Source organism: Neoarthrinium moseri (genome assembly GCF_022829205.1).
Source record: "Neoarthrinium moseri strain CBS 164.80 chromosome Unknown scaffold61_Wmoseri_CBS_16480, whole genome shotgun sequence".
NCBI classification, from domain to species: domain Eukaryota; kingdom Fungi; phylum Ascomycota; class Sordariomycetes; order Amphisphaeriales; family Apiosporaceae; genus Neoarthrinium; species Neoarthrinium moseri.
Window position 1 is genome coordinate 1 of NW_026055175.1, and position 26,175 is coordinate 26,175.

A 26,175-nucleotide genomic window follows, 5' to 3' on the forward strand; every position below is an offset into this window, starting at 1 on the left:
GGGGAAGTGGTCTCCAGAGCAGGTTCAATGAAGGCATGGTTGGTCGTCCGGAAACATGGAATCAATCTCAGGCGCATTCATTCAATCGAATCGAGAAATAGTATGCACGGGTTTGGTATCAGTATATTGACAGAGAGAGGCGGGACATATACACGAGGCGAAGGCTGGCAGGTATGTTGTACATAATCAATCGTGGACGGGGCGATGTGGCAATTATTCCTTCTTGAGATCCTTGAGCATCTTCAAAATCTCAGAGTCGCTCTCGCTGGCAACGGCTTTGCCATTGTTCCAGTCGACAACCTGTAGGGGCGGTCAGCGAGGCACTCCAGCGGCAGAGAGGAAAGGGAGAGGGCAGGAGACGAGAGGGCGGGGGAAGGCCCTGGTGGGACGTACCACGGGGCGCTTGAAGTTGTCGTTGCTCTCCTTGAACTTCCTCAGGGCGTCCTTTTCCGAGCTGGCGCCGGAAATGACGGAGCTGATCTTGCCGGTGCCGACGTATTCGAGGATGGACTTGAGCTGGTCGGGGGTGGGGGCGGACTCGGTGATCTCGAGGTCGAACTCCTGGCGCTTAGGGTCGGTCTGCGGGGTGTGGTCACTGGCCTGGTCCTCGGTGGCGGGCTCGGAGGCGTTGGCCGAGACCTGCTTGAGGAGGTTGGCCACCCTCACGGAAGCCGGAGAGCTCGCCTTGTGGAAGACGGTGATTATGTCCTTGGTCTTGTGCTGCAAGGCGGCGGGCATCAGTCATTGGAGTCTACAGGGAGGTCGGCTGACTTCTTTGTGGGACGGCTTACAAAGCGGAACATGTTGGAACCTGTTTGTACGGTATCTGGTCGAGATAGATGGTTGTGGGTTGGTGTTGAGGCTGGCGAGGGAGGAGCATAAGACGAGAGAGGGAAGCTCCAGCTTTAGCTTTGACGTCGGGCCTATGATGTCGTTGTGCCTACCTGCCTACCTAGCTGCCAGGATACCGTTCGGGAATAGCGCGGCCGACACTCAGAGCACTGGGAGTGCCTGTGGCATCCATGGCATTCAGCCTCAAAGCAGCCACCCAGAGCCTGCCCCAAACTGGCCCCAGGCTGCCCCAAAATGCCTAGCCCGGATGCCAAGGCACCTGGACGGGCCACCCCCAAAAGCAGCAGCTAAGGCACTGACGCGATCCCGGAAACCCCCTGTAAGTGCATTTTTCCAGGGGACCCGCCTGTTGCCGTGGCACGCACCGAGAAAGTTGAAGATCGAGGGCCGCGTCTAGCTATCGAGGACTTACACCCATCTCCAGCTCCAACTCCAGCTCCAGCTCCAGCTTCGACTCCAACCGCACCGCTCGACCACCGGACTGGACCAAACCGCCGCGCCATCGTTCTCAGCTCGAAGGAACCCGCCTCCTCTCCTCCTATCCCGTGCCGGTGTACTTAGGCAGCCCGCTCCCTCGCGCTTTGCCCTGGGGCGGTCCCTCTGATACGATGCGCCCTCTTATCCTCCACAACGTCCCGGACGATGAGCTCTACACGGGCGAGGACGGCATCCAACGGCCCTATGCCATGATCTTTCCAGAGTATGCATACCCGCCATGTACCCACTGCCACCCGTTCGTTCACTGACTCGCCTTGCTTGCTACAGGAGCGACCGCCAACGAGATGCGCCGCGCCGACGAGCAGTAGCAGAGACGGGCTCCTTCGGCAAGTCGACGCGGAGGTCGCGGTCCAGGACGGGCAGTCTCCCGCCCAAGCGCGAGGATGCGACCATGCAGTCCGCCGACCGCGTCTTCTCCGACTACCTCGCCAACCAGGAACAAGCTGCCACCGCCACCGGCTCCCAGCGCAAGTCGAGCTTCATGGCCCAGTCGAATGGCGTCGACGATGCCGCCTCGGCCCAACCCCCGCGCATCGTCCAGGAGCCGACCGAGGTCGTCTTGCGGGGCTACAGGTCCTCGCTGCAACAGTACGCCGCCATCAGCCATTACGAGCAGCTGGCCGGCCGCATATGCGAAGACTACCCGCGCGACCCTCCCATCGAGCAGCGCAAGTACAAGTCGGAACTGCGCGATCCCGCCTTCACCCGCCGCCAGCCCCTGACCCCCCAGGAGAGGTCCAAGGTCAACCAAGTCGCCGGCGGAGAACACTGGATCAAGATCACCTTCGAGTCCGCCGATGCTGCGAGCGCCGCCGTCTACTCCTCGCCCCAGAAGATCCTCGGCTATCTGGTCTATGCCGAGCCCTACCGAGGGCTGCCCCCACTGGAGGATGCCGCTGTTGTGGACATTGTGGGTGACGTGGGCATGCTGCAGGACGAACAACCCTTGTCGCGAGCCCAGTCGCTTCGCCGACAATCAAGAGGCAAGGCCTCGCCTCTGCCCAAGAGATTCCAGACAACACCTTTTACCGGCCGCGGTTCGGCAATCGACCTATGGTACGACGGGTCGCCCCCTGAGTCGCAGACGTCAACCCACACCATCGACTCGGCGACCCTCTCCTCAACCACCGGCACCGCCTCCACTGCCACCATCACTGGTGCCGCTCTCAACGGCAGCGTGGCCGCCGACGGCATCCAGAGGCCCGAGCACCCCGCAGAGCCATCCAACAGCGAGTTCTGCAGAGTCATCCCTACGGCGCGCCGGGCTAAGGTCCTGGGCGCGGAGCAGGCTCTGCTTCCGCGAAAGGGCTTGGTGCAGCGCATCACCAGCCGTGTGCCGCTGCTCGGCTGGTTCAGCGGGAGCATGATCGGGAACGAGGTGCCCCGCACCGACAGCGGAGACTTTGACTTCAACCGGGCCAGTCTATACTGGCAGTTCATGTGGTGGCTGGACTACTGGTTTGGGCTGTTTGGTCATGAGATCGACCATCCCGAGAAGGAGGACTAGGGTGACCATAGGGGGCGCATTCAAGGCTGTGGACTGGACATAGGATGGCAATTGACGAATAATGGGATCTGTACATTGACGGGGTCGGCACAGCCGACGGCAGCCATTTTCAGGAGTTCAGGGTTCGAAAACGGGGGGTAACCTTTGCGGCGACTGGTAGACTCAGCAGGTATTCGCGGTCAATCAAAGACTTGACACAATTAATACATTACGATGCATTTCTTGGCTCGAACTCAACTCTTCAAGACGCCACTGGGAGTGCGGATCGTTCGTGATGCTGGAGGATCCATTCAGGCCGGGGGTCATTGAGGCAATATCCCCCCTGAACACAGAATCGCCATACAGATACGATTAAGCAGTGGACTGCCCCAACCCTGACGTGTCTTCTTGCTTGAATTTCGGGGACCAAGACGTTCTCAAATAGGGAAATGTCATGGTGCCTCTATTTTTGAACGATACGGCTTTGCCACAGCATTATCTGATACTCCGCCGGAGTTTCTCGCATGCACATGGTGCTGGTGTCAACATGCCTTGGAGCGTTGTATAGGCGAGTAGCTAGTCCAGATAATCTTCCAAGACCAATCAGCTGTTAAAATGACTGGGTCTGACCTATAAAAGGTTAGGCCTGTAACAATTAACAGTCGATCAATCGCTCGGAACGACGCGCCTAGTAGACGCGCCAAAGTTCAACATGATCTGATGCTTACGTGGTGTGCCTGCCGAAGGTCAGGGGTACGCATCACAGCGCGTAGCAGGATCGGCTGGGTATTTAGGGGTCGGTCAGGCATCGTAGGTTCCCAATCATGACATGAAAGCCCATTCCAAAGTTTCAAGCACTGACAACGTGAAAATAGATCGTTGAATCAACCTCGAAGACGTACAGGTTTATTATTCCACCGGCCTTATCCCTTGTTTAACCTGGTTCCTGCTCAACGCAAGCCGGAATGGCAGCAACGGCAAGTGATTGTCGATGGGCAACGGAGGAAGACTGGGAATTGCACAGAAATACCATCTGGTATCTCTATTGCAAGCTCCACAAGCCCCTGCGCGTGGTAGCAGAGTTGCTGGGAGAGAAGCATGACTTTCGCGCCACGGTAAAAATGTACAAGAGCCGGCTGAAGAAATGGGGCTTTCGCAAAAACCTGACCAAAAAAGAATTCCTAGAGGTTCAACGGCAGCTGTATACCGGACACGTGATTATGCCTACCTCCCACGGCCTACGTCTTGGCTCCAGGCGACTCAAGGCCCTGGTGCGGTCAGCAGAGCAGCGCCACGAAGAGCTGGAGGCAACTCGGCCTAACACACCAGCTCCGATGCACGTCAGGGCCCCTGAGCACCTCTGGCTGGTGGAGTCCGCACTGCATGAGGTTTGTGTATTTACGCGGTTCGGCATCTCGACGCAGAGGTGGGACTTCTCGACTACGGCCGACCTGATGACTGCGACGTGTGTCTGGGGGACGCACCTGGGGGAGGCGGCTATCGAGCTGAGAACCAAGCGGGACGTCGGTCGTGGGTTCCAGATGCTCAATGATTGCTGTGCCCAGTTTAGCTCAATTGCCCGGCTGCAGGAGGCCACCTTGGTGTGGGCCTTCTTCACCGTGATCGTCGAGCTCGATACAGCGGACGAGCTGGTAGCCCTATCTTTCATCAACTTCGTAGCCAAGATGTGCGCCATCGAACTCGGCCCGAGCCACCCAGTGACCAAGCTGTCTTGCAATCTACGGAAGATGGATTACCACCAAATCAGACTGTGTGCCGCGTCTATTATACTGGCTCACCTCGACGTTGCGTATTCAGATCCGCGTCAAGGACCCGGATGTGTCGCTCTATTCCGGTTGATGTTATTTCGTTGGCTGTGCGATGGTGGCCTTCTGTCCAAGGAAAGCTGGCACAATGAGCTGGCGGTTGCTATTGAAAGGCTTCGACGAAGGAAAGTGAGCCAGAGGTCAGAGCCTTCTTCTGAAGAGGTCTTGGCTAGACAAACTCTCGCTAGCTGGCTCGCAGAGAAGGAGCAGTTCTCGAACGACGAGGCATACCTTTTGGGAACTGACGGGCCTGCGGAACACGCCACTGCTGCCAAAGAATTTACGGCACAGGTACAGCAATTGGCTGCGCCAAAGATCTCAGACCCAAAGGGGAGAACTGCTGAAGACACGGCCGCGAGAAAGAACACGGAATCTCAGTATAGTCTTATACGAAGACTTGCTGAAGCTAACACGTCGTCTATACAGCACTCATAACCGTATAAAATATTCGATCAAGGCTAGCCTTCTTGTAGTATCAAAGGTAAAGAGAGTATAATAATATAAACGTGAAGTTCTTCCAGTGTCTTGCCAAGTAAGATCCGAGTGTCTCAATGTAAGCCTACAGACTCTCTACATTGTGCGAGAAAATCGAACGCAGGCTTTAAATAAAGTAGAACCTTGAACATTCTCACTTGTAGTAGTCCCATGATAATCTGCTTGGAAGGGCTCTCAACTCCACAGGTTGTGGGCTTTGTTTGTTCTCAAATCAAAAGCCATCGTTCCAGCACTGGAAAGCTACATCGTGAGCAGCAACACCAGGGACTATCGTCATGCGGATGGGCGCCGACATGCGGAAACATGTCTCCAAGAATCCCGACTGAGCAAGCATAGCCCAGAGTTACTTAGAGCTGGTCAGCCGCTGGTGTAGCCAGGCTTATGGCAGGGCGCAGGAAGCGGCGCCGCGTATGTAGGACAACAAAATGTTCCGTGTGTATATGAGAAGTCCTAAGCTGTTGCTACTTGCTCGTATATCGAAGAGAGCACGGTCCCAACTACAGTCTACCAACCATTGGGAAGGCCAGGCATCCATGACCGAGTGAGAGCCACAGTGAGCCTCCGTGTAGTGCAAGAGGCCACAGTAGCTCAGATACATGCTCAAGGATGGAATTATGCCATTTGTCACCAGCATTACCATACAGCACATTGCGCCGATAGCAAAGACCAGAAGTGTATCGCAACATGCCAGACGGTTATCGGACGAGGGCCCCCTATCACGGAGCTAGCTTGCTTTAGCGGGCGGACCGGCGGTTGGGGTTGGGGGAGGCGGGCGGCATGTGGACCAAGTATCCCAGATCACAAGGCAACCAGCAACCCGCCGGCCATCAGCTGCTCTGTAATCCTGCTTCTTCATGCGCTATTTGCAACTTCTTGGTCAAACCCGAGATCTGCCTATCTGCATCCAGCCTTTCTTACCGCCCGGGGCATCGGGTGTATCCAGTTCCCTGCGCCAAAGATCTCATCAAAAGTCCGGTCCAAGACGAAAAGGCAGAGCGCAACGCAGCCCGGCCCCGCGGGCTTGCATAAAGTAAACAAAGCCGACCACTCAGGGTCCACCATTTCCCCCTTCCCTGACGTTCGGCGGGCTTCAGACGACAACGACGAGGGCGACCACGGCTCAAGCCCACGATGGCATCCAACACAGCGGGCGCCGTCCCGGTCGGGGGTGGCGGCGGCGACAGTAGCAATGTCCGGCCGTCCTCGCCTTCGCCGTCGCAACTCCCGCCCATCCCGGGCTCCCCGACCTTCACCTACGCCAGCACCGCCGCCAACCGCATGTCCACGTTCACGCTGCCCATCCCGCCGCCACCCCCGCCGCCGCACGCCGTGCTCACCAAGGCCGACCTCGAGGCCAGCCAGACGGCCTACGCCGACCTGCTCGCCACCGCCAAGGCCTACCGCACCGCCCTGGCGACGCTCTCGACCTCGGCCTCGGCCTTTGGCTCCAGCCTCGAGGCCTGCGCCCGGCTCAAGGAGTCGCGGGCCGACGCCCTGGGGCCCCCCGGCGGCCAGTTCGGCGGCGCCAGCCTCAGCAACAGCTTCACGGCCAAGGGCTCGTGCACCGCCGACCTGCTCATGGCGGCGAGCGGCGTGCACCACCTCGTGGCCAACCACCAGCAGATCCTGAGCGAGACCGTCTACCGCAGCTTCGAGGTGCCGCTGCTGCACGAGCTGGACAAGTGGCGCGGCGCCATCGACGACGAGGACGAGACGTACCGGCGCGAGGTCGCCCAGCGGTCCAAAGAGATCCGCCGCCTCGAGAAGGACGGGCTCAAGCTGCACAAGCAGCGCCGCCGCGACGTCGCCAAGTTCCGCGAGCACCTGGTCGAGCTGACCGGCCGCCTCGACGGCCTGACCGGCCTGCACGGCGAGCACGCCCGCACCCTGCTGCGCGAGAGCCAGGAGACCAGCGAGAAGATCCTCGACGCCAGCTGCAGCCTGGTGCGCGCCGAGGTCGACATCTTCGAGAGCCTCGCACGCAAGGGCTGGAGCGGCGGCGGCCTGGACGAGCTGCTGGAGAAGGGCCGCGACCTCTTTGCTAGCGACGACGACGCCGCCGCCCTGGCCGGTGGCACGGGCGTGACGGGGCCCACCGGCGCCGGGGCCGAGGGCGCCAAGCTGTTTAGTATACTGCCGCCCAAGAGCATACTCGCCGACTCGGCGTCCGGCGATCCGGGCCGGCAGAGGGGCCACGGGAGGGCAGACAGCCTGCAGGTCGAGACGGATCGGTACCAGAGCCTGGCCGGCGCCGTAGACCACCGGGACCGGGCCGAGACGGAGAGCATATTCAGCGACTTCAACCAGAGCAGGGGCGTCAGGCCATTCAGCCCCCAGCCCATACGCAGGCTCCCGACGGATGTCATCCTGGACCCTGACTCGCTGCTGGTCGAGGAGGGCGAGGTGGAAGGCGCCGGGGCGAGGGACGCCACGGCGCAGGACCTACATCTCCAGGGTGGTGCGGAGGAAGGATCCGAGGAGGAAGACGCCGCCGGCGATGAGAGCCCGTGGAAGGACGAAGTCGGAATGCGGAATGATGGTTTCGCATTCGGCGAGGGCAGCCGTGACCCGGAGGCGCTGATTGGCGCCTCGACCGCCGAGGACGGAGGGGGACGGTGGAATGCCACGGAGGAAGGACACACTGATGAACAGCAATGACACGGCGCCATTCTGACGACAGCACTTGCAATGGGATGGGATGGGGCGGGCTGATGACGAGCACATTTCATACGGGGAAAGGGGTGAACGACACAATGGATTATAGATCATACCCTCAACTGGCATGATTAGACATGAGACGGTAAAGGTAGATATCGGCGTACATTCATATACCCCATCTGGTTTTTGGGTTGGTTCTGTACATAAGAGATTAACGCACTGTTTCGAAGAAGGGGCCAAGAAGGGGCCAAGAAGGGGGGGGGGTTTCTGCATCTGCCCCAAGCATAATGGTACAGTTACTTGGCTGCACGCTCAGATCATCGCACATTTGATCAAGTAAGAGGAAACACGAATTTGTCGAACATGTCTTCTATGTCATTTGTGTAACCCGGCCAGTTATGGGTTTCACTATATAGGAGCACCGTGATCCGCATAAAAAGGGTCCCTTGCTGATTCTGCATGGCCTCAACGAACCACTGGCCAAATCTACCGTCACCCCGTGAAAAGATAAAATCCTAATATGCATGCTTATGTTGAACCACTTTCTGCCCAGCCAAAACCCCCTTTGGCTGCCCTTCGGAAGTTGATGAAAACTCCACGCTGTGTATAGTTGAAGAATGTAACAGGCCGACGATGCGTCTTTGAACCGGCCTTTTATATCGCTGTGTTCTCCGCGTTGCGCCTCCCAAAATGTTGAAATCGTTATCTTAGCTGACCCGGAGTCATGGCCCGTCCACGCTCCCCGGGTCTAGCCTTGTCTAATGTGAACAAATATGCGAACTCCATGACAAACAAGAACCAAGCAAGCCAAACTTGCAGCTTGTTCGCTAGTTTCCTCCAGTCGTGTCCTCAACCGGAGGGCAAGTGCAGAACAGGTTCATATCGCCATATGCGTCGTCGATTCTAGCGACGCTGGGCCAGAACTTCTTCTCTCTCAACCAAGGCAGGGGGTACGCTGCCTTCTCTCTGGAGTAGTTACGGTTCCACTTGCCCTCACCGTCACCGTCAATGATGTCCTGTATCGGGTGCGGGGACATCTTGAGGACGTTGGCCTCGCGCGGAACTTTTCCTTCTTCAACCTCGCGGATCTCCTTTCGAATCGACACCAGCGCGTCAACGAAACGATCGAGCTCCTCGAGCGACTCGGACTCGGTGGGCTCGATCATCAGCGTTCCCGCAACGGGCCAGCTCATGGTGGGCGCGTGGAAGCCGTAGTCCTGCAAGCGCTTGGCAATGTCGATAGCCTCGACGCCCGCCGTCTTGCTGAAAGGTCGGACGTCCAGGATGAACTCATGGGCACAACGGCCGTGATCATTGGTGTAGAGAATCTGGTAGTGTGGCTTGAGGCGTGATAGCAAGTAATTTGCGTTGAGGAGCCCTATCTTGGTAGCATGAAGGAGACCTTCGGGACCTGGGGAACATTGTGTTAATCGCTGACATGAAGGAGGACGGTCAAGGAGGCGGGGAGATGTAGACACACGAATACTTACCCATCAAGGTGTTGTAAGCCCAGCTGATGAGGTTTATGCTTGCACTTCCGAATTGGGAACTGCTCACAGGATGATTCGTTCCATCACTGGTTTCCCTGGCATCTCCTGGAAGATAGGGGGCAAGATGTTCCTTGACACAGATGGGCCCAACACCGGGCCCTCCGCCACCATGTGGGATGCAGAACGTCTTATGGAGGTTGAGATGGCAGACATCAGCTCCGATTTCGCCGGGGGAGCACAACCCGATCTGCGCATTCATGTTGGCGCCATCCATATAGACCTGACCGCCGTACTCATGAACCATGCTGCAGACCTTCTTGACCTCAGGCTCAAACACACCGTACGTGCTTGGGTACGTGACCATAATGGCGCCGAGCTCGTCTTGATGCTTCTTGCACTTCTCTTCTAGGTCCACAAGATCGAGGTTGCCCGTCTTGACGTCGCATTTGATCGGGACGACGCGCATTCCTGCCATGGCTGCCGAGGCGGGGTTCGTGCCATGTGCTGAGACAGGGATAAGACATATATCCCGCTTCTTGTCACCCTTGCCATGCTCCTTCTGGTACTGACGGATGGCGCGGAGACCGGCAAACTCACCCTGGGCGCCAGAATTAGGCTGGAGTGAGGTACAGTCCATGCCAGTAATGCTTGACAGCTGCCGCTGGAACCACCCAAATATGCGTCGGTAAGCCCTCGAATGTCCTAGGGGTGCGTAGGGATGAATTTGGGAAAATGGCTTTTGTGATATTAGTGACATCTCAGTAGTCCCGTTCAGCTTCATGGTACACGAGCCAAGAGGGATCATGGAGTGCACCAGGGACAGGTCCTTCGACTGCAAGTGGTGGATGTACCGCAGCAGTTCAGTCTCGGAGTGGTGAGTGTTAAAAACCGGGTGGGTAAGAAAACTGCTATTCCTTCGAAACATGTCGGGTATGTCGAGGGCGGTGGCGTTCTCGGCAAGCGCTTTGCGGACTGCCTCCTTCGCCTTGCTGCTCACTGTTTTCGAATGCGCAAGACCTTCAGCACGCTTCGAGTCCAGGATGATGCGGGCCAGAACCTCTAAATTCATGAGGGTGGTTGTTTCATCAACAGTGATTCCAACGTCACTGTCTCCGATCGGTCGGAGGATGTATTTAAGCTCCTTGGCAGCGACAAGGAAGTCTCTTCGTTGATCTGGCGAGCCTAACTGGATGACAACAGTATCAAAAAGGACCGGCTTGCCCGTAGTCGTGTTCACGGCACCCGTTTGATAGCCAGCTTGCTCGGCGATGGACTGCACGACACGAGCGCCGCGGACGGTCCTCTCAGCAATAGCCTTCAAGCCCTCTGGGCCGTGATAAACAGCGTAGAGGGCACTCATATTGGCCAAGAGCGCCTGTGACGTGCAGACATTACTCGTGGCCTTTTCTCTTCTGATGTGCTGTTCGCGGGTCTGCAGCGCGAGTCGGTACGCCTTGCCGCCGAGCCGGTCTTTCGACAAGCCAACCAGGCGACCGGGGATCTTCCTCTTGTGCTTCTCGGTGACAGAAAAGAAGGCAGCGTGAGGACCTCCGAAGCCCATCGGGACCCCAAACCTCTGGGCACTCCCAAACGCGATGTCGGCGCCCCACTCTCCAGGAGGTGTGAGAAGCGTCAAGGCCAGCAGGTCTGTTGCGCAGCTGAGAAGCGCTCCCTGCTTGTGGACCACGGCAGCCAGGTCTCGGAAGTCGTCAACGCCGCCGTAGGTGTCGGGGTACTGTACCATGAGACCCACCAGATCATGCCCGAGGGCCTCGATCTCGGCCGCGGCCGAGTCGGCCGCGACGTCCATGGGCAAGATGCGGATGCCGAAGCCGTCGGCACGGGCGCGCATGACATTAATGGTCTGCGGGTGGAGCCGATCGGACACGACGAAAGTCTTGCCCTCCCTGGCGGCCCGCGAGGCAGGCAAAGTATTCATGGACAAGGTCATGGCCTCGGCCGCGGCGGTGCCCTCGTCGAGAAGACTGGCGTTGGCAATGGGAAGTCCTGTAAGGTCGGAGACCATGGTCTGGAAGTTGACGAGCGACTCCAGGCGACCTTGACTGATCTCGGGCTGGTAGGGAGTGTAGCTAGTGTACCAAGCCGGATTCTCCAGCACGTTCCTCTGGATGACGGCGGGCGTCAAGGTACCATAGTAGCCCTGCCCAATGAGAGTGATTTGAGATTTGTTGAAGCTGGCGGCCTGGGTCGCTTTGCGCGTGAGGGCCGACTCGGCCCAGGGCTTGTTTTTAGCCTCATCTTCCTCTTGGAGGGCCAGAGAGCGCCTGGTAAGAATGTCTTTAGGGACAACCTGCTCGATGAAGGCATCCAGGGAGTCAACCGCAGGCGAGAGGGCCTGGAGCATCTTGGCCGTGTCGGCATCATCGGGGCCGATGTGGCGACGGGCGAAGGTGTCCAGCTCGGCATACTCCTGGTTGGCCTCGGTGGAATGCGGCACGGCATTGACATCGACATCGGCCGGCGACGGCGCAGTACCGGTAAAATGTCTTTTGCAAAGCAAAGGAGCCGCCACGGGGGCGCGACGGCACGCCCAGGAGCTCGACGATGGGCCCGCTCTGGCGGCAGCTGAGAGCCGGGTCTGAGCCGCCAGCTGGCCCAGCCGACGGGGAAGAGCCCGGACGGGACTGGCCATGGTCGCGAGGGCTTGCTGGGCTCTTTGAACGGAAGCCTACGAGTGCCGGTCAGCCACTGCGTGAGATTTGTGTGCGAAGATTGTCAACTTACAGGAAGGACAGGGACGGGGGCGAAGATGATACAACAACACAAAAAGTCGCCGGGTGCAGTTCCGAGGTCGCCTTCCAGGAGCTACCCACCAGATCGGAAGCGAAGCGATTGGCTGCCAATTAGCTACCTAAACAACGGCGGGCAATTGACTTGGGACGTTGGGGACGAGCAAAGGGAACGAGGGTGGACAGGATGAGTCCTGTCTGATGCAGCGAAGAAAAGAAAAATTGCCAGAGCCGAGCAGAGAAGCAGAGGGCAGAGGGCCTATGAGACTTGACTCGCCGTTGGTCGGCTTCCAGTCGTGCAATTAATCATTAATCACCAAATCTGCAGCGATAAGCTTGACACATGAACAGCTCCTCCAGCCGGAGGCAAGGAGCCAAGGAGGCACACATTGGACGACCGGCCGCGGGCACCGCGGGTTATCTCGGCCCCAAGGATCCATGATGCCTAGGTAGTCCCCAAGGATGGTCCCCCATGGAAGGCCCAGGGCGCAGGGCGCACCACAGGGCAAAGGGGCTCCAACTGGCCGACCAAGAGCCACCCCGGCTTGCGACGGGCCTTGCGCGGACCGCTAAGAGAGCTCTGGCGGGGGGTGGCAGCGCAGGGTGGTCTCTGCCCTTCTCCCCCTCTGGTCCTCTCAGTCTTCCCCGTAGCCGTGGCCCTAGCGCCCGATAAGGACCCATCACGGGGGGCCTGGCGGCGTGGCGGGCCTGCTGGACGCTGCCACCGCGAAGCAGTGCCTGAAGCGGCCTAGCCTCGACAGTGATTCGCGGGCTGCAGGCTGCGTAGCGTGTCAGGGGAGCCACGGGCCCAACCTATGGAAGCAACCAAGGGGATCAGCAGCGATAAAGTTGGAGCTCTCAGAATTTTTTCCTGGCCCGACGAGCGATAGCGTCATTGAGCGACCGGTATCACCAGCTGCACACACACGACTGTCTGTAGTCAACCATACCCATACCCAAGCTGCGAATTGATACGTACAAACACGCACCCGCGACCGATTCCCCCCTTGCCCACCGCAGCCACGACAGCCCAGATACCGAGGACTCCTCGTCTCGTCACTAGCCCAACATGTTCGGAGGATGTAAGCTCGATCCCAATGGCCCCCTTCCCCTTCCCTTCCCTTCCCTCCCCTTCCCTTCCCTCCTCTCCCCTCGGTCACGCGTCCTACATTCTCTCCTAGCATCCGCTAACCGCAAGGACAAGTCGCACCGCCCCAGCTCTCCCAGGAGGAGATCCGGGAGCTCGAGGGCCAGGCCAACTTCACCGTCAAGTCCTTTGCTGCCACCGTCGTAGCCCTCTACTTCTGTGAGCCAGACCTCGGCGGCGGACCCTGCGTGGCGTGGCACTGACTGACTTTTTCTCCTGCCAGCGCCCTTTGTCATCGATGCCGTCTCCAGCATCTTCTAGAGGGATAGGGTACCTGACGGACGCGGACGACGACGGCAGCGGCGGCTGTGGTCTACGCGAGTCGACGATGGACCAGTTTGTATTATAGCGACTTTGGGCTCGGTTGTACTGCATAGGCGGAATGGATCATGGTGGCCCAGGATAGAGGTCAGGTCTGGTCTGGCGACGGTGCCCCGGCTGTACATCATGTGTATGAACACTTTGGCTGAAGAAAATGCCTGCGGGGCTTGCACATCTCCACACCTTACAGCACTCACTGTATACTGTTCATAGTGATTTTGACATGGCATGTCCTGTTTTTGTGTGTTGTATTGTCGTTGTGTTTTACGACGAGTCCCTGGCACAACATAGCCAAGTATGATTTTGATCAACACCTCCGGCAGGAACCCAGATATGCCGCCCTTTTTCTTTTGTGTCGCTCCCAATACCCTGTCTTCCCTTGGCCATGGACGGACTGCGATGACCAAGTCTCATCTATATGGTATCATTACTTGTACAATCCCACCAAAAGCACCTGCTCCATGATTACGACGACGACGACGGTGCCGGGTTCCTCTCCTTCTCCCACTCGTCATAATCTTGCTTGACCTTGTCGACCGTGCTCTTTAGCTCCTGCAGCTGCTTGTCGTAGTACTCGAGGAGCTGCGGTTGTGGAAAATCAGCATCTTGTCAAGGCGGGGCAGGGATGCCACGTCCATCTTACCTTCTTTGCCTTTTGTTCGGCTTCCTCGGGGATGCCTCCGCCGCTCTCGCCCCCTCGCGCATTGATCTCGTTGCGAAGCGTGTCGGCATGCCCGCGCAGCAGTATCAGACGGCTCCAGAGCTCCTCCGTCCTCGCGCTCAGAGCCGGGTCGGCCATGCCCCTGTCCAGCTGCTCCAGCCTCGTCTTCAGCTCATCCTCGTCCGTGTCCAAGGCGTAGCCGCGGTTCCGGAGGACCTGGACCTTGCTGGCCAAGGCCAGACACCGCTGGCGGAGAACCACATGTTTCCTCCGCGCATTCACGGCCCGGACGCTGGTTTCTAGATCGTGTTTGGACAGGATGGCGTCCAGGCTGTTGTTGATCTCGTGCAGCCGGGCGTTGAACTGAGCCAGAACTTCGCGCTGCATCTTAAGCCGCTCGCCCACTGCTCTGAAGCCCTTGGCGTATGCCGGAATAAAGGCGGGGCCGGGCTTCTCGCGGTTGGCTCGGTCCCATTCCTGCTCGTCTTCGTAGGGCCCGGGACGGTAGAAGGGAACGCGAGCCTCGTCGACCTTGTTGTAGAAGTAATGCGTGAAGACGGTGCTGGGGTTGGCCGGATCCCACTTGGCGTTGATATCCTCCATCTGCTTGTCGATCGGTTTCTGGTCTGAGCAAGGCAGGCATGGGTCAGTGACTAGTCGTGCCCTGGAGCCGTTTGGAGGGTAAGGGGAGAGTCTTACTCGGCGAATCGCGGCCTGGTTCCCATAGGGAAGCGCCCAACCTCTGCATTGGGGCTTGAGAGGTGCCCAGGAAGGATGCATTCGGCTGCTGTGGTTGCTGCTGCTGTTGCTGCTGCTGCTGGACTTGTGGCTGGCCAAACAGACTGCTGGTACCAAAGGCACTGGTCGACGGTTGTTGTTGTTGTTGTTGCTGCTGCTGCTGGTTCTGCGTTTGATTCTGCTGTCCACCCAAGGACTGGCCGAAGAGGCCGGAGCCTGTGGTGGTCGTGGTCTGGGCCGGCGCAAATAGCGACATGGCGGCGAGGACTAATGTTTACTGGCAAACAAGGCCGGTGACGAGGACGGGGATAGCCGGCAGCTTATGGACGGGCAGGGACGGCAAGGCAGACTCAAACAAACCGGCAGGCCGCAGAGCTGAGGCGAGTGCACAATGAGGAAAAGGTGGGCGGCGGCGGCGGCGGCGGCGGCGGTGGTGTGGTCGGGCCTGAAGCTCGCAGAGGCTCAAGCTTCCAGGGCCAGCGAAATGTCTGGTCTGCGATGGGACCTGAGCTCTGTCGCGTCTGGGGGCTCTGGGGCCAGCGGCTTCCAGGTTGCGATTCTGCCGCGGTCCACCGCCAGCTGGCACCGTATGGCAGGGTCTGAAGTTGGCGGCAAAGGCAGCTTGCCCAGGTGGGTGCTATCGCAATTGGGGGGGAGATGTGAGATGGCCCATTCGTTGCATGTGACTGGCTGCAAATAGCAATACGTCTCAGTTCACAACCGGCCAGTATGAATGAGGGTTGGCAGACTCAGCACACGCGTTGAGGTTGAACAACACGTCGATTGCTGACTCATCATCTACGCCCCCAGCATGGGCTGCATGGGCTGCACGGGCACAGGATGTGGCTAGTGCGGTGGCCAACCTGTGTTGCGTGGCTGGATCCAATCAGCGGCCTCCATTTCCAACCTTTCGGCCCCGGCTGCTGCTGGGACTTGCGGACGTCAAGCGAAGCTTCACGAACGACAAACGACGACGCACCACCAACGAGGAGGCCGTCAGCACCACAACCATGGCCGCCCGGAAGCCAATGTACGTCCCACACCTGCTCCGACCCCGCCGCCGCACCGCCGTCTCCTCACATCCCCCCTCACGGCCCCCTTCGCCCTCCTGAGATTGCCTTCGTCGCCGCTAACCTTGCAACACAGCTTCAACCAGCAAGTCCTGGTGGACACCACCCCTCTGCCCGACTCCATCCCCAAGGTCCCCGAGGTTGGCGCCACCTCTGCGCCTCTGCTCTCGGCCTCCTTCTTCATCGGCGCCCGCTGCCGCCCCTACAACGATGACTTCATGCAGTGCAAGAACGAGAACCCCGGCAAGGGCGAGGCCGAGTGCCTGAAGGAGGGCCGACGGGTCACCAGATGCGCCGCCAGTGTGTACGTACAGCCCCGGCTCCCGATCTAGCTCTCCCTCTTTTGGGTGGCGGGAACAGCGCCACGATTGTTTGGGCCGGCCGTGTATGCAGAAAGACAAAGGGAACGACGGGCATCTGCAACGACGGCTGGGGGGGATCATTTGCTGACCGTCTTCGCTTCAACACAGGATCGACGACGTCAACAAGCACTGCCTCGATGAGTTCCGCAAGCACTGGCAATGTCTAGACAACAACAACCACCAACTATGGCAGTGCCGCAAGGACGAGTGGAAGTTGAACAAGTGCGTATTCGACAACCTGGTACGTCTGCTGCGGCTCCTCCCTACATCATACCCCGTCGGTCCGCTGACTCCTCCGTCTGTAGAAACTGGAGAAGGAGCTCCCGGATGCCGTCGGCATCCCCGTCCACCTACGTTCCAAGCAGATCTACGCCCATTACCCCATCCTCAGAGATCCTGGCCAGAAGCCTTTCCCCAAGGCCGTTGACCCTCCGTCGGCCCCCGCATCGTGAACGCTGTTTCGGGCGTTGTGTGTCAAGGAAGCGGCCGCGGGTTAACGTTTCAAGATGCGGCAGAAGCCCCGTCTGTGTATATAGAGCTGCAATATTAGGTGTGGTGGTTTTCAACAGGCCGAAGACCGATCAGTCAATTGTTACTTGCCACGTGTGACTTACTTGGTTCATTGTGGGAGCTCGCTTCCTGTGACACATGCTCTATTCTCGAGGCCCATGATGTTTCCCCCTATGTACACGACCTAGCCCGCTTCGCATTGCTCCAATCCGAGAATAGTATACGAACTTGTCTATATCGGTGCTAGTCCCCAATGCTTCAACTATCACGCAATTTTCATACGCGGTTGGCAGATATTTGTGAGTGTGCACGGTAATTCTCTGGCTCACAGGCCTGAGCACTCCGGTAACTTGAGCTACAGTTGGAAGAAGTAATATCCTCAGACACGAGGGGGTTTGCAATCCCAAGAGTTGCTCATTGTCTCTTCGTAAGTTTGACGGCAATCCACGACTGTTACAGTGGTATAAGACGGCGAGGGGAAAGCAAAGGGAAGTAATGACGGTGCCAGCCTGAGGGTGATACAGAGTGAAAGAGATCGATTCTTATTCAGGCTCCCATGTGCCCCAGAAGGATCAGGGCCTACGGAACGGGCTCTTTCTGGCGGGTCTTTGATATAGCACATGAGCCCAGCGAGGGAGGGCGCGAAGGTAATGCATGATCAACCATCACCGAGTCTTGTATAGCGTTATTCGTCTAGCCACGAGCTCACAGCAGATATTGGGTTCAGACAGGCGCCCACATGCCAACTCGCATTGAGCTCCCACTAAATGTGGCTAGGATGCTGGAGAGACGTTATGGTGGCGCGAGGGTGACTTTGATATCTTTGGCAGCTTCCGCGCCCGGAATCAACGCATGCAACCCAAGGTGCATCACAGCCCGAAGCCGCCAGGTCGTGGCATCTTGTTGAGTAAGAGTGGCAGTCTTCTCGACAGAATGACTCGTTCACAATGTACGTGGTCGGCCAAGACTGCATGCGTATGGAGGCCCCCTCTCACTGGATGTCACCTGCAAGTGTGACTATGTTACCATGGGCACACTGTCAGCGGATGAGCACCTAGCCGAGCGGCGGGTTCAGAGTCAATCTTGACATGGATTGGTATTACGACATCCTGAGGCTATATAGGTGCCGGTTCCGTGTGGTCGTATGCCACATGCCTTAAAGCCTCACATCACCTATCCAGCAAATATCCGGCCACAGCGCAACACAACAGATTCCTGTGATAAGTACCCAGGCTTCTCGCAGACGAGAAAGCTATTTCATGGGTCTAACAATCCAAATTCAAGTTATGTGGACGGCATTCCGCATCTGGTAGGTCTGGTTTGGACACAAGAGCAGTCATGTTTACTATAAAAGGAGGAATCAGGATAATGGGAACCATTTGATCATCAGGCTCCGGCCCAAACCTTGGGAGTGGCAAGAGATGGTGGTACGGGCTAGGCCTGCGTAGTGTATTCAAGGAGGATTAAGACATACTCGTGTCGGTAGTGGGATCTGCCGAGGAACTCGGAAGAGACTATGCAAGCTGGTGTCATCCCATCGATCTAGTCCGGAGAATTAGGCTTGATCTGCGATTCGTCCTACAGTACCGCTCGGGTACATCCGCGCGATGTATGCAGAGGCACATCATGTCTCTTCCCCACCGAATGGGTACTATATTTGTGACCCGCTAGCGTCTAGGCCTTCAACTCCGTGTGAGGGAACGCCGCAAGGAAGATATCGGATGCAACTAGGTGCTTCATCACAGGTTAGCGTCATCGTTATAAACAAGCAGTAACCTATAGATGGCACCGCTGCTGCACGCTTATTGGCGGAACTGGGTAGCTCTATATCGTAGCTTCGGCTGCTTCCCGGCCGCGCACGGAGACACGAAGGTCATCTGAAGCCCATTACCTGAAGCCATGGCATAAGTAAGCCTGTGTTTCCAATATACTAACACACGATCTGGCTTCTAGACCGCATGTCAAGTATGGCTAATCGACGCGCTTGCGCATAGATACTCCACAGTAGACTTAAGATGACAGAGCACGGGAGATATGCTCGACGACTTACTGTGGAGCTGCTAACAGACACAGCATGTCTCATTATACGGCCCAAAGATCTCAGGAGCCGCGCCTCGCGAAGCCTTGTATTTTTATGGTGGCGTTTCTAGCTTCAATCCCTGAGATGTGTCCTACACAGTGGAAATGGAATAAAGACAACAACCTACAAGGGTTTTGTGTATTTGTGGATATCTTTAGCAAACCAAACCGCGTTGCAGACAGACACGGCACAGTGCCGTTGATGGAAGAAAGACGAAAGTTCCAGCTTTTGTAGTCAAACACTGACTGAGACAGCGGCAGTGAAATGTTAGCGAGTAAGTTCCGGCGTTATAAGACACGCTCGCTGGCTCGCGCGCAGTGAGAGACACTCCCAACATATTTCCAGGTTGGTCTAATCGCGCGTTGCCTCACAAGGCGTTGGCAGCTGTTATTAAATCATGACAAGCCACGACGATGGTGAACTGCATCGAATGGCTATACGTAATAGAGACGTATCTACAAGAAGCCTGGTGAAATACTGGTGAGGTCCTTACTGTTACAAATAGGGCTTGACTCTCAAATTATTGGATGTAATCGAGACAAGCACTAGACGAATCTGTTATACTCTTGTTTGTGTCAATCATTACTTGAAGATTGGCCGTCGAGGCGATGGCCTCTAACTTCGCCTACCCTTTTTCTGACTTGCTGTCCACGGAGACTACTATGTATGTTAGTCACTGCAATCCGCTCCAGAAGTGCACATTATTCTGTTATCTACACTATTGATTAAAGAAAACCGCTCCCATGCTAATGTTGTCTCGTTTCTAGTAACAACTAGTCACAGCCACGCGGCAATTCAATTATCGGTCACTGCACAGACAAGTGTGTAGCGTTCCGAAGGCTGCCGGCAGCTACTCGTCCAAACTTTGCCCTGCAAGCGGCTTCAGACGCTGCCACGTTCCGTGCCATGTCCCGCCCCCATTAACTCTACTATGAGATAGCTTGCGGAACCCTAGAATGTAGCTTGGCCATCCATGGAATTTGTAGTCCTCTAGGTGGTTTGTGGGGTTAAGGACAACAGATTGCCTTTGGGTCAGGTACAAGGTTTGCGGGGCAGAGACCTCGCCGTTCTACAGCCAGCAAATAGCCCGAAAACGGCAAGGCAAACATCTAGGGAATGCGTGTGGCGCCATCTTTGGTTCTACACTGTGACGGCCAACATCAATTATACCAAGCAGCCATCGACCAACTCGAAGGCGTTGCGGTAATTAGCTACGAGAAAGCTTGAATCCTGCGATCCTCGAGCAGGGATTGACTGACTGGGGCAGGAATCTCGGTTTACGGGACGATTTGACGATCTCATCAATGCAATCGATGGGAGGTGGAGAAATATAGTGGGTTTTCCCTTGGATGAGATGATTGCCGGGTACCGGAAGTTGTCCTGGCAGGGGATGCTGCAGGGAGGTGCGGCTTCGCGAACAGACATCTGCAATCTCTCTCGCGTGCAGGGTAATAAGTAACTTACCAGAGATGCACAGTCAGAGAGGGTGTACTGTGTATAACTACTAGGCATTAGTGGTTAAGTGGTGGAACGATAGACGCCGACATAATGTGAATGCCCGGCTATAAACCTTCCGCGACAAACCCAGCACATTTCTAGAGGGACGCAGGTGGACCTTCGAATTATGCTAACGACTGTGTACTTTTCGACGCGCTCTTCACGTAGGTTTTGGTCCAAAATCTTTAGGATCGGGACGGCAATATAGATGCATCATCACCCTAACTCGCTTGGCGGGCCTTGCAGCTGAGAAATAAAGTTTTGGAGGGGACAAACGCCTCAGCGTTTCATGTTGCGGAGTAAGGGCTCCACATTATTTATTACCCAGGGCTTGCCAGGCACCTTACCGTCAAGCGTCCCTGGTCTCACTAATGACCAGACCTTGCGAATAGAAGCGTTGCTTGGCATGTCGAACAAGCTAATCAGAACGACAATTGGCGCCTTCCGGGTCTGGACTCAATCACCGAATGGCCATGCCGTGGAAGGCACAAGTGCGTCTCGTCAACGGCTTCAAGTGCAGAGGGAAAAGGGCGGAAAAGGGCAATAACACTAGCAGAAAATTGCTCACGATCCGTGTCATGTCAGGATAAGCTGATTCATGTACTACCGCACTGTGAAGACCTCTTACGGCCTGATGTCCAGACTTGCCACACTTGGAACCGACAACAGCACGGACGTGATTCGCGAAGGCTGACGTCCCACGACAAAGGGACTCCGGCCGCGTGCCACGTACTGGCAGGTCCCAGATGAACGGGGATTGCGCGGACGGATAACCTAGCACCATATGCCGTTAGTTGGCGGAATAATTGATGGCAAACCTCCAGCGGTCGCACAGAATGTAGATTTTCTGGTCGACGAATCCTGACTTGAGCCTGTAAATGCCCATCCCGTTCTTTTTCCCTACGTACCGTCATTGGACAGGGCAGTTAGACTATACACTTAGTAGCCTAGTCTCCTGCTTGTGGATAGTCCGCGTCGTAGGTAGTTATGTACTTGGCACATATACTACGTAGATCAAGACTAATGGAAGTATTCTCAGAAGTAAAAAGGACGAATAAAGAGTGGGCGTGTTGGTTGCAAGTCATTCTCGGATCCATTATCTTGGGTATTGACTCAACATCCGACCAAATTCCCAGCAAATCTAGATCGCGAGCGCCAGACAGGCGGCGGCTAATATTACCGTGCCGTTAGGAATTGGAGCCGTTCCCACCAATGCAGTCCCAGGACCCCAGCGAACACCAGCAACGCCACTCGCCTAGCCCGTTTCATGAGGAACACCGACCAGGCGCCTCAGCTGGCCCTCGACCGACCAGCGACACCCGGGTGTTGGAACCCAGGAGCCCGGTTGGCGAGCAATGCCAGTGACTGTTGATGAGAACGATGATTGACTTAATCTGTACTTGCATGATCCTACGTAAGATGTAATATAACAATCCTGAGAGGGCTCGCATATAAGCGAAAGGCTTACGGGCATCCCGCTGGGCATTTTTTTGATAACTTCAAATTGCACCTTGGGACCGATATGGGACAGGTGTGCATTGTGATCAGGTGTAGTAGGCCATTGGTTCGATGGCTGGTGAGGCCGATGCGGTCTCTGGCCCGCTGGCCTGGTGTGGATTGGGGACCAACAAGCGCTGGCCAGTGTGCACTGCACGATACAGGACATCTGTGACGGGAGGAGAGGCACCTTTCGCCAGCGGTTTACAACGTGGTCTTAGTGAGGCCGATCCCAAACACGCAGGATGGAAACCGCGAGAACAGTAGAACAGCAGGATGGTTCCTCAGCCGGCCTTGTAGCGTTGGATTCCTGCAACGGGCGGACAGCCGCCCTGCTTCTACGGATATGTAGGTATGCAGCGAAGCTGCTGCAATGCTGCGCTGCTCCCCCGCAAATCAGAGCCTCGCTCAGGTACGTACCGGCTCGACCGCCGCCCCTGGCGTCCCCCTTGTGCGCCCCGTCAGCGCGTGGCTTGCTTGGTGTGGATCCTGGGCTGTCGTACCTGCATATCAGAAACGCTCTAGCAGGGGTGGCGGCATGGGTGTCCCTTCGGACGGCGGAATGAAAAGGGGGGAGGACGTGTGCCAGATCAGCGAACCAGAACACGAGCAGATCGGACGAACTGTGACGGGCGAGGGCCAGGTTTCATTGAGCAGCACAAGGACAGAATAAGCTTGAATTTGTTTGAGGAAACAGATCGGCCGTTTTGTGACCGGAAGAAGCTCGCAGCGGGGGAGCAGAGAGAACGCTGGTCCCGCCCGGCAGGCTGTAGACTCTAAGCTGAAGCCCTGAACGCCTTGAACGCCTCGAACGCCTCGACAGCTGGAGCGCAGCCAGCGGGAAATGGGATGCAGATCACCGCTCAGATAGTCCCGTTGGCGGCAAGTCACACACACCCCTTTGTATCGTGCAATCACTTTTCAACTTAAGTTACCGCGGATTCGCAGCCCGTCATCAAGCAGCAATGACGTCGGTCATGCCCGTCTGCTGGCGGGATAGCAGCCCCAATGGGTGAGATGCGCATTGGCAAAGAAAATTCAACCGCCTACTATTTGCTATTATTGGCACGGTGGGCTGCTTATTTCTTTTTTCGGGGAACGGCACTGACGCAGATGCACGCATGCATGTGGTGAGGTGAGGGTGAGATTCAATGCTGCCGCGAGCAAACGAGGCGTATGGTGAGTAAGTTAGCGGTGGTGGTGGTGGTGCTTTTGGGCTTCAAAGAGAGACACGACTGATTCCTGGCGTGTTCCACCATTGACGCATGAGCAGACCATCTGGTGGCAGCCCGAGTCACGGACAGGCGAGTAGTCAGTGCCCCCAGATTGCTGCCAAGCGGACTGGCCGCGGCGGCCGAGAGGGAACATGAACCCCAAATGATCGCCAGCTGGGGTCGTGACGTGGTAACGCGGACGAAGCAGAAATGAAGGGGCCGAGATCTAATCTGACGCCCCCCGGGGGGGAAGGGGGGAAGGCGGAAGGCGGCAAGTCTCCAGGCGGGTAGCATGGTACGGATTGCAGATTGCTTCCCCCTCCACTTTTCTATTTCGGCATCGAGGGATGGATGAGATGGGAACGCAGCCAATGCGCGGTGCCATTGGCATGAGAATGATTTCCTTGGTGCCATGGAGGGTCTCTGGGTGTGTCTAGACAACTAGATTGGGTTTCCTGAGCAGAGGGAGCTGGGATGCCTGGACTTCCAGCGACAGAGTTGACTGTGGAATGTCACTTGGGTTGCCAGGCTTGCCCAGGCACCAGGTACCGTCCAGTGGTAGCGCGAGACTAGGCGCACCCCCTAAGTTAGCGGGCCCTCCGCTAGGAGAACAGCAGGACCACGGTATACTAAGTAGTGGCCCCGCAGGAGCTAGCGCGAGCGGGGACCAAACCAGGTACCACAGTGGTCCACCACAGTCCAGTACCGGCGACTCGTAACCACCTGCAGCACCTTGGCACCCTTTCTTCTTCCCAGTGTAAAACCTCACGTTCCTGCTGCCCTCTCACCTTCTCTCTCACCTCTCCCACCTCTCACCCGCTTCCACCCAAGCACGGCCGACTTTTCAGCCAGTCCATTCCTTTGACTCTACATTCTCACCACGCTCTCTTCTTCTTCGTCGCTCCCGCTTTTACACCCCCCTCCTCGCGCTGGTGGACGTCTGTATCCCGCGAGCCCAAGACACCCGACCTCAGCACCCACCAACCACTCACTGCCACTCATTCTTCAGAGTCCGCCTTGGCGCGTGTACTGTCTCTCCCGTCTTGACGACTTGATAAAAACAGGGACATTCTTTTTTCCCCCCGCACCTCGATAACCTCGACTTCTCTCGCAGGCCAGAGAACCCCGTCCGCCCAAGGTAAGTCAGGTCGTGACCCCCGTCTCCTTGTTCCCCCGTCCGTGGACATCGGCGCTGGTTGGGTTGAGGTCGTCGTCGAGCACGGGATCCAGGCCCAGGCCCCGGACGCCCATTGTTGCCGGCAGACAAGACCCAAACAAAGGAACGCCGCTCGGCTCCAAGGTCACGGACAAGGCGGGACGATTGTGCAAGGCGCATATATCACACCCACCTGCAACCCTTGGACGGCGACATCTGCGATTCCGTTTGCCTGGCAAAGCGTACACTCTCTAACTAATCCGACCCCAGACACTCCTTTGTGATCACCGCAACTCGATATCATATCAGTCAACATGAAGTCTTCCACGGTTCTTGCGGCGTCCTGCGCCCTGCTGGCATCGGCGTCGCCTGTCAACAAGATCGACGAGCGAGCCATCGTGACCGACGTCGTCGTCGAGTACTATACCGTCACCGTCACCGGAGATGCCCCGGCTCCTACCCCGACCACCACCGAGGCCGCCCCCAGCGTCTTCGTGAACGGCGGCAACCGCAAGAAGCCCAACCACTACTGGTCTAGCTGGACCAGCTGGAGCACCTCGGTCGTCGTTGAGCCCACCCCCACCTCGGCTCCCGATGTTGTCTACGTCACCGAGACCTACACCCCCGAGCAGCCTGCCGAGCCCACCACCGAGGCTGCTCCCACCACTGCTGCCGCCTCCACCTACGTCCAGGTCCCTGCCAGCTCGGCTACCAGCCAGGCTGCTGCTGCGCCCTCGGACATGGCCAGCACCGCTCTCTACGCCCACAACATCCACCGTGCCAACCACTCGGCTCCCGAGATGAGCTGGCTCGATGAGATCGCCGGCTACGCCGAGAACACCGCCAACAGCTGCAAGTTTGCGCACGATATGTGAGTTCTCATCATTTGCCCACCTTTTCTCCTCCGCCCAGGACTGACAGCAGAACAGGACCCAAGGTAGCGGAAACTACGGTCAGAACATCGCCATGTGGGCCTCGTCCGACAACGCCGCTGCTCTTGGTGCCGCCGGCGCCATTGGCATGGCCAGCCACGACATGTGGTACAACGGCGAGGTCGGCCTGTACCTGCCCTCGTACTACGGCAAGGACACCCCCGACATGTCCGACTTCGAGGCTTGGGGTCACTTCTCCCAGCTCGTCTGGAAGGACTCGACCCAGCTCGGCTGCTACGCCAAGCTCTGCGCCAAGGGAACCATGTACGACGATATGGATGCGTGGTACATGGTCTGCAACTACAGGCCTGCTGGCAACGTTGGTGGATCCTACGGCAAGAACGTTCTCACTTCTCTGGGTGAGGCCACAGTCACCAACTAGATGTCACCTCATCTGGACCCGACACGACCTCGGTCGCAAATGTGCCTTGCCATGCAAGGAGGCTGTGATGAGCCTGGAGCGAATCAAAAGAGCACTTACCCTTCTTGTAGTGTGTAAACTGAACAAACACAATGTCTACTTCACAAACCACAAACATTTTCACTGCGCAGTACCGCATCAGACTTGTGCATGGCGGAACGGCCCGCATCGATATCACGATGACGACTCAATGCAGTCAATGACCAAATATATGGGCGTAGGGGGGGAAGGGGGCAATCCAGAAACTTCAGCATCTTTCTACACTTCATTGCCAGGCTTTCGTCGCGATACATTCCACCGCCCTTGTCTGCGGTTGCCTTGGTTTCCTGGTTTCTTGGGCATTGTACCTGTGGATTCTTTGAACTACTGCGCCGGCATCTGAGGAGAGGAAATGCTTCTTCATCGTCGAGTCTCGGCCCCTGTTTTTGATTTCTTCGCTTCTTGTATCTAGGCTACCTTTCTGCATGGCATCTTCCGAGACTCGGCTTTTGACGGTTCGGCGTCAGGGTGAAAT

The 26,175-nt window shown here is 57.1% G+C and overlaps 8 protein-coding genes across 8 annotated transcripts; 5 read left to right on the forward strand and 3 right to left on the reverse strand.

Annotated features, from left to right (window-relative positions):
• Positions 1-213: 213 nt before the first annotated feature.
• JN550_010934 (uncharacterized protein) lies at positions 214-803 on the reverse strand (the record flags this gene model as incomplete). Its single annotated transcript, XM_049309243.1, has 3 exons — positions 214-300; positions 394-720; positions 792-803. The coding sequence occupies 3 exons, from the start codon at positions 801-803 to the stop codon at positions 214-216; spliced, it is 426 nt and encodes a 141-aa protein (XP_049167025.1).
• A 657-nt stretch (positions 804-1,460) lies between these two features.
• On the forward strand, positions 1,461-2,857 carry JN550_010935 (uncharacterized protein; the record flags this gene model as incomplete). The annotated part of the gene is made up of 2 exons (XM_049309244.1): positions 1,461-1,552; positions 1,618-2,857. 2 exons carry the CDS (start codon positions 1,461-1,463, stop codon positions 2,855-2,857), a joined length of 1,332 nt encoding a protein of 443 aa, XP_049167026.1.
• A 944-nt stretch (positions 2,858-3,801) lies between these two features.
• Positions 3,802-5,097, forward strand: JN550_010936 (uncharacterized protein; the record flags this gene model as incomplete). The annotated part of the gene is made up of 1 exon (XM_049309245.1): positions 3,802-5,097. The coding sequence occupies one exon, from the start codon at positions 3,802-3,804 to the stop codon at positions 5,095-5,097; it is 1,296 nt and encodes a 431-aa protein (XP_049167027.1).
• Positions 5,098-6,288: 1,191 nt separating this feature from the next.
• JN550_010937 (uncharacterized protein) lies at positions 6,289-7,815 on the forward strand (the record flags this gene model as incomplete). Its single annotated transcript, XM_049309246.1, has 1 exon — positions 6,289-7,815. The coding sequence occupies one exon, from the start codon at positions 6,289-6,291 to the stop codon at positions 7,813-7,815; it is 1,527 nt and encodes a 508-aa protein (XP_049167028.1).
• An 827-nt stretch (positions 7,816-8,642) lies between these two features.
• On the reverse strand, positions 8,643-11,958 carry JN550_010938 (uncharacterized protein; the record flags this gene model as incomplete). The annotated part of the gene is made up of 2 exons (XM_049309247.1): positions 8,643-9,226; positions 9,306-11,958. 2 exons carry the CDS (start codon positions 11,956-11,958, stop codon positions 8,643-8,645), a joined length of 3,237 nt encoding a protein of 1,078 aa, XP_049167029.1.
• A 2,030-nt stretch (positions 11,959-13,988) lies between these two features.
• JN550_010939 (uncharacterized protein) lies at positions 13,989-15,178 on the reverse strand (the record flags this gene model as incomplete). Its single annotated transcript, XM_049309248.1, has 3 exons — positions 13,989-14,105; positions 14,167-14,810; positions 14,884-15,178. 3 exons carry the CDS (start codon positions 15,176-15,178, stop codon positions 13,989-13,991), a joined length of 1,056 nt encoding a protein of 351 aa, XP_049167030.1.
• Positions 15,179-15,406: 228 nt separating this feature from the next.
• Positions 15,407-16,806, forward strand: JN550_010940 (uncharacterized protein; the record flags this gene model as incomplete). Its single annotated transcript, XM_049309249.1, has 5 exons — positions 15,407-15,552; positions 15,689-15,952; positions 16,069-16,296; positions 16,463-16,595; positions 16,660-16,806. 5 exons carry the CDS (start codon positions 15,407-15,409, stop codon positions 16,804-16,806), a joined length of 918 nt encoding a protein of 305 aa, XP_049167031.1.
• Positions 16,807-24,622: 7,816 nt separating this feature from the next.
• Positions 24,623-25,622, forward strand: JN550_010941 (uncharacterized protein; the record flags this gene model as incomplete). The annotated part of the gene is made up of 2 exons (XM_049309250.1): positions 24,623-25,179; positions 25,238-25,622. 2 exons carry the CDS (start codon positions 24,623-24,625, stop codon positions 25,620-25,622), a joined length of 942 nt encoding a protein of 313 aa, XP_049167032.1.
• Between the last annotated feature and the right edge of the window lie 553 nt (positions 25,623-26,175).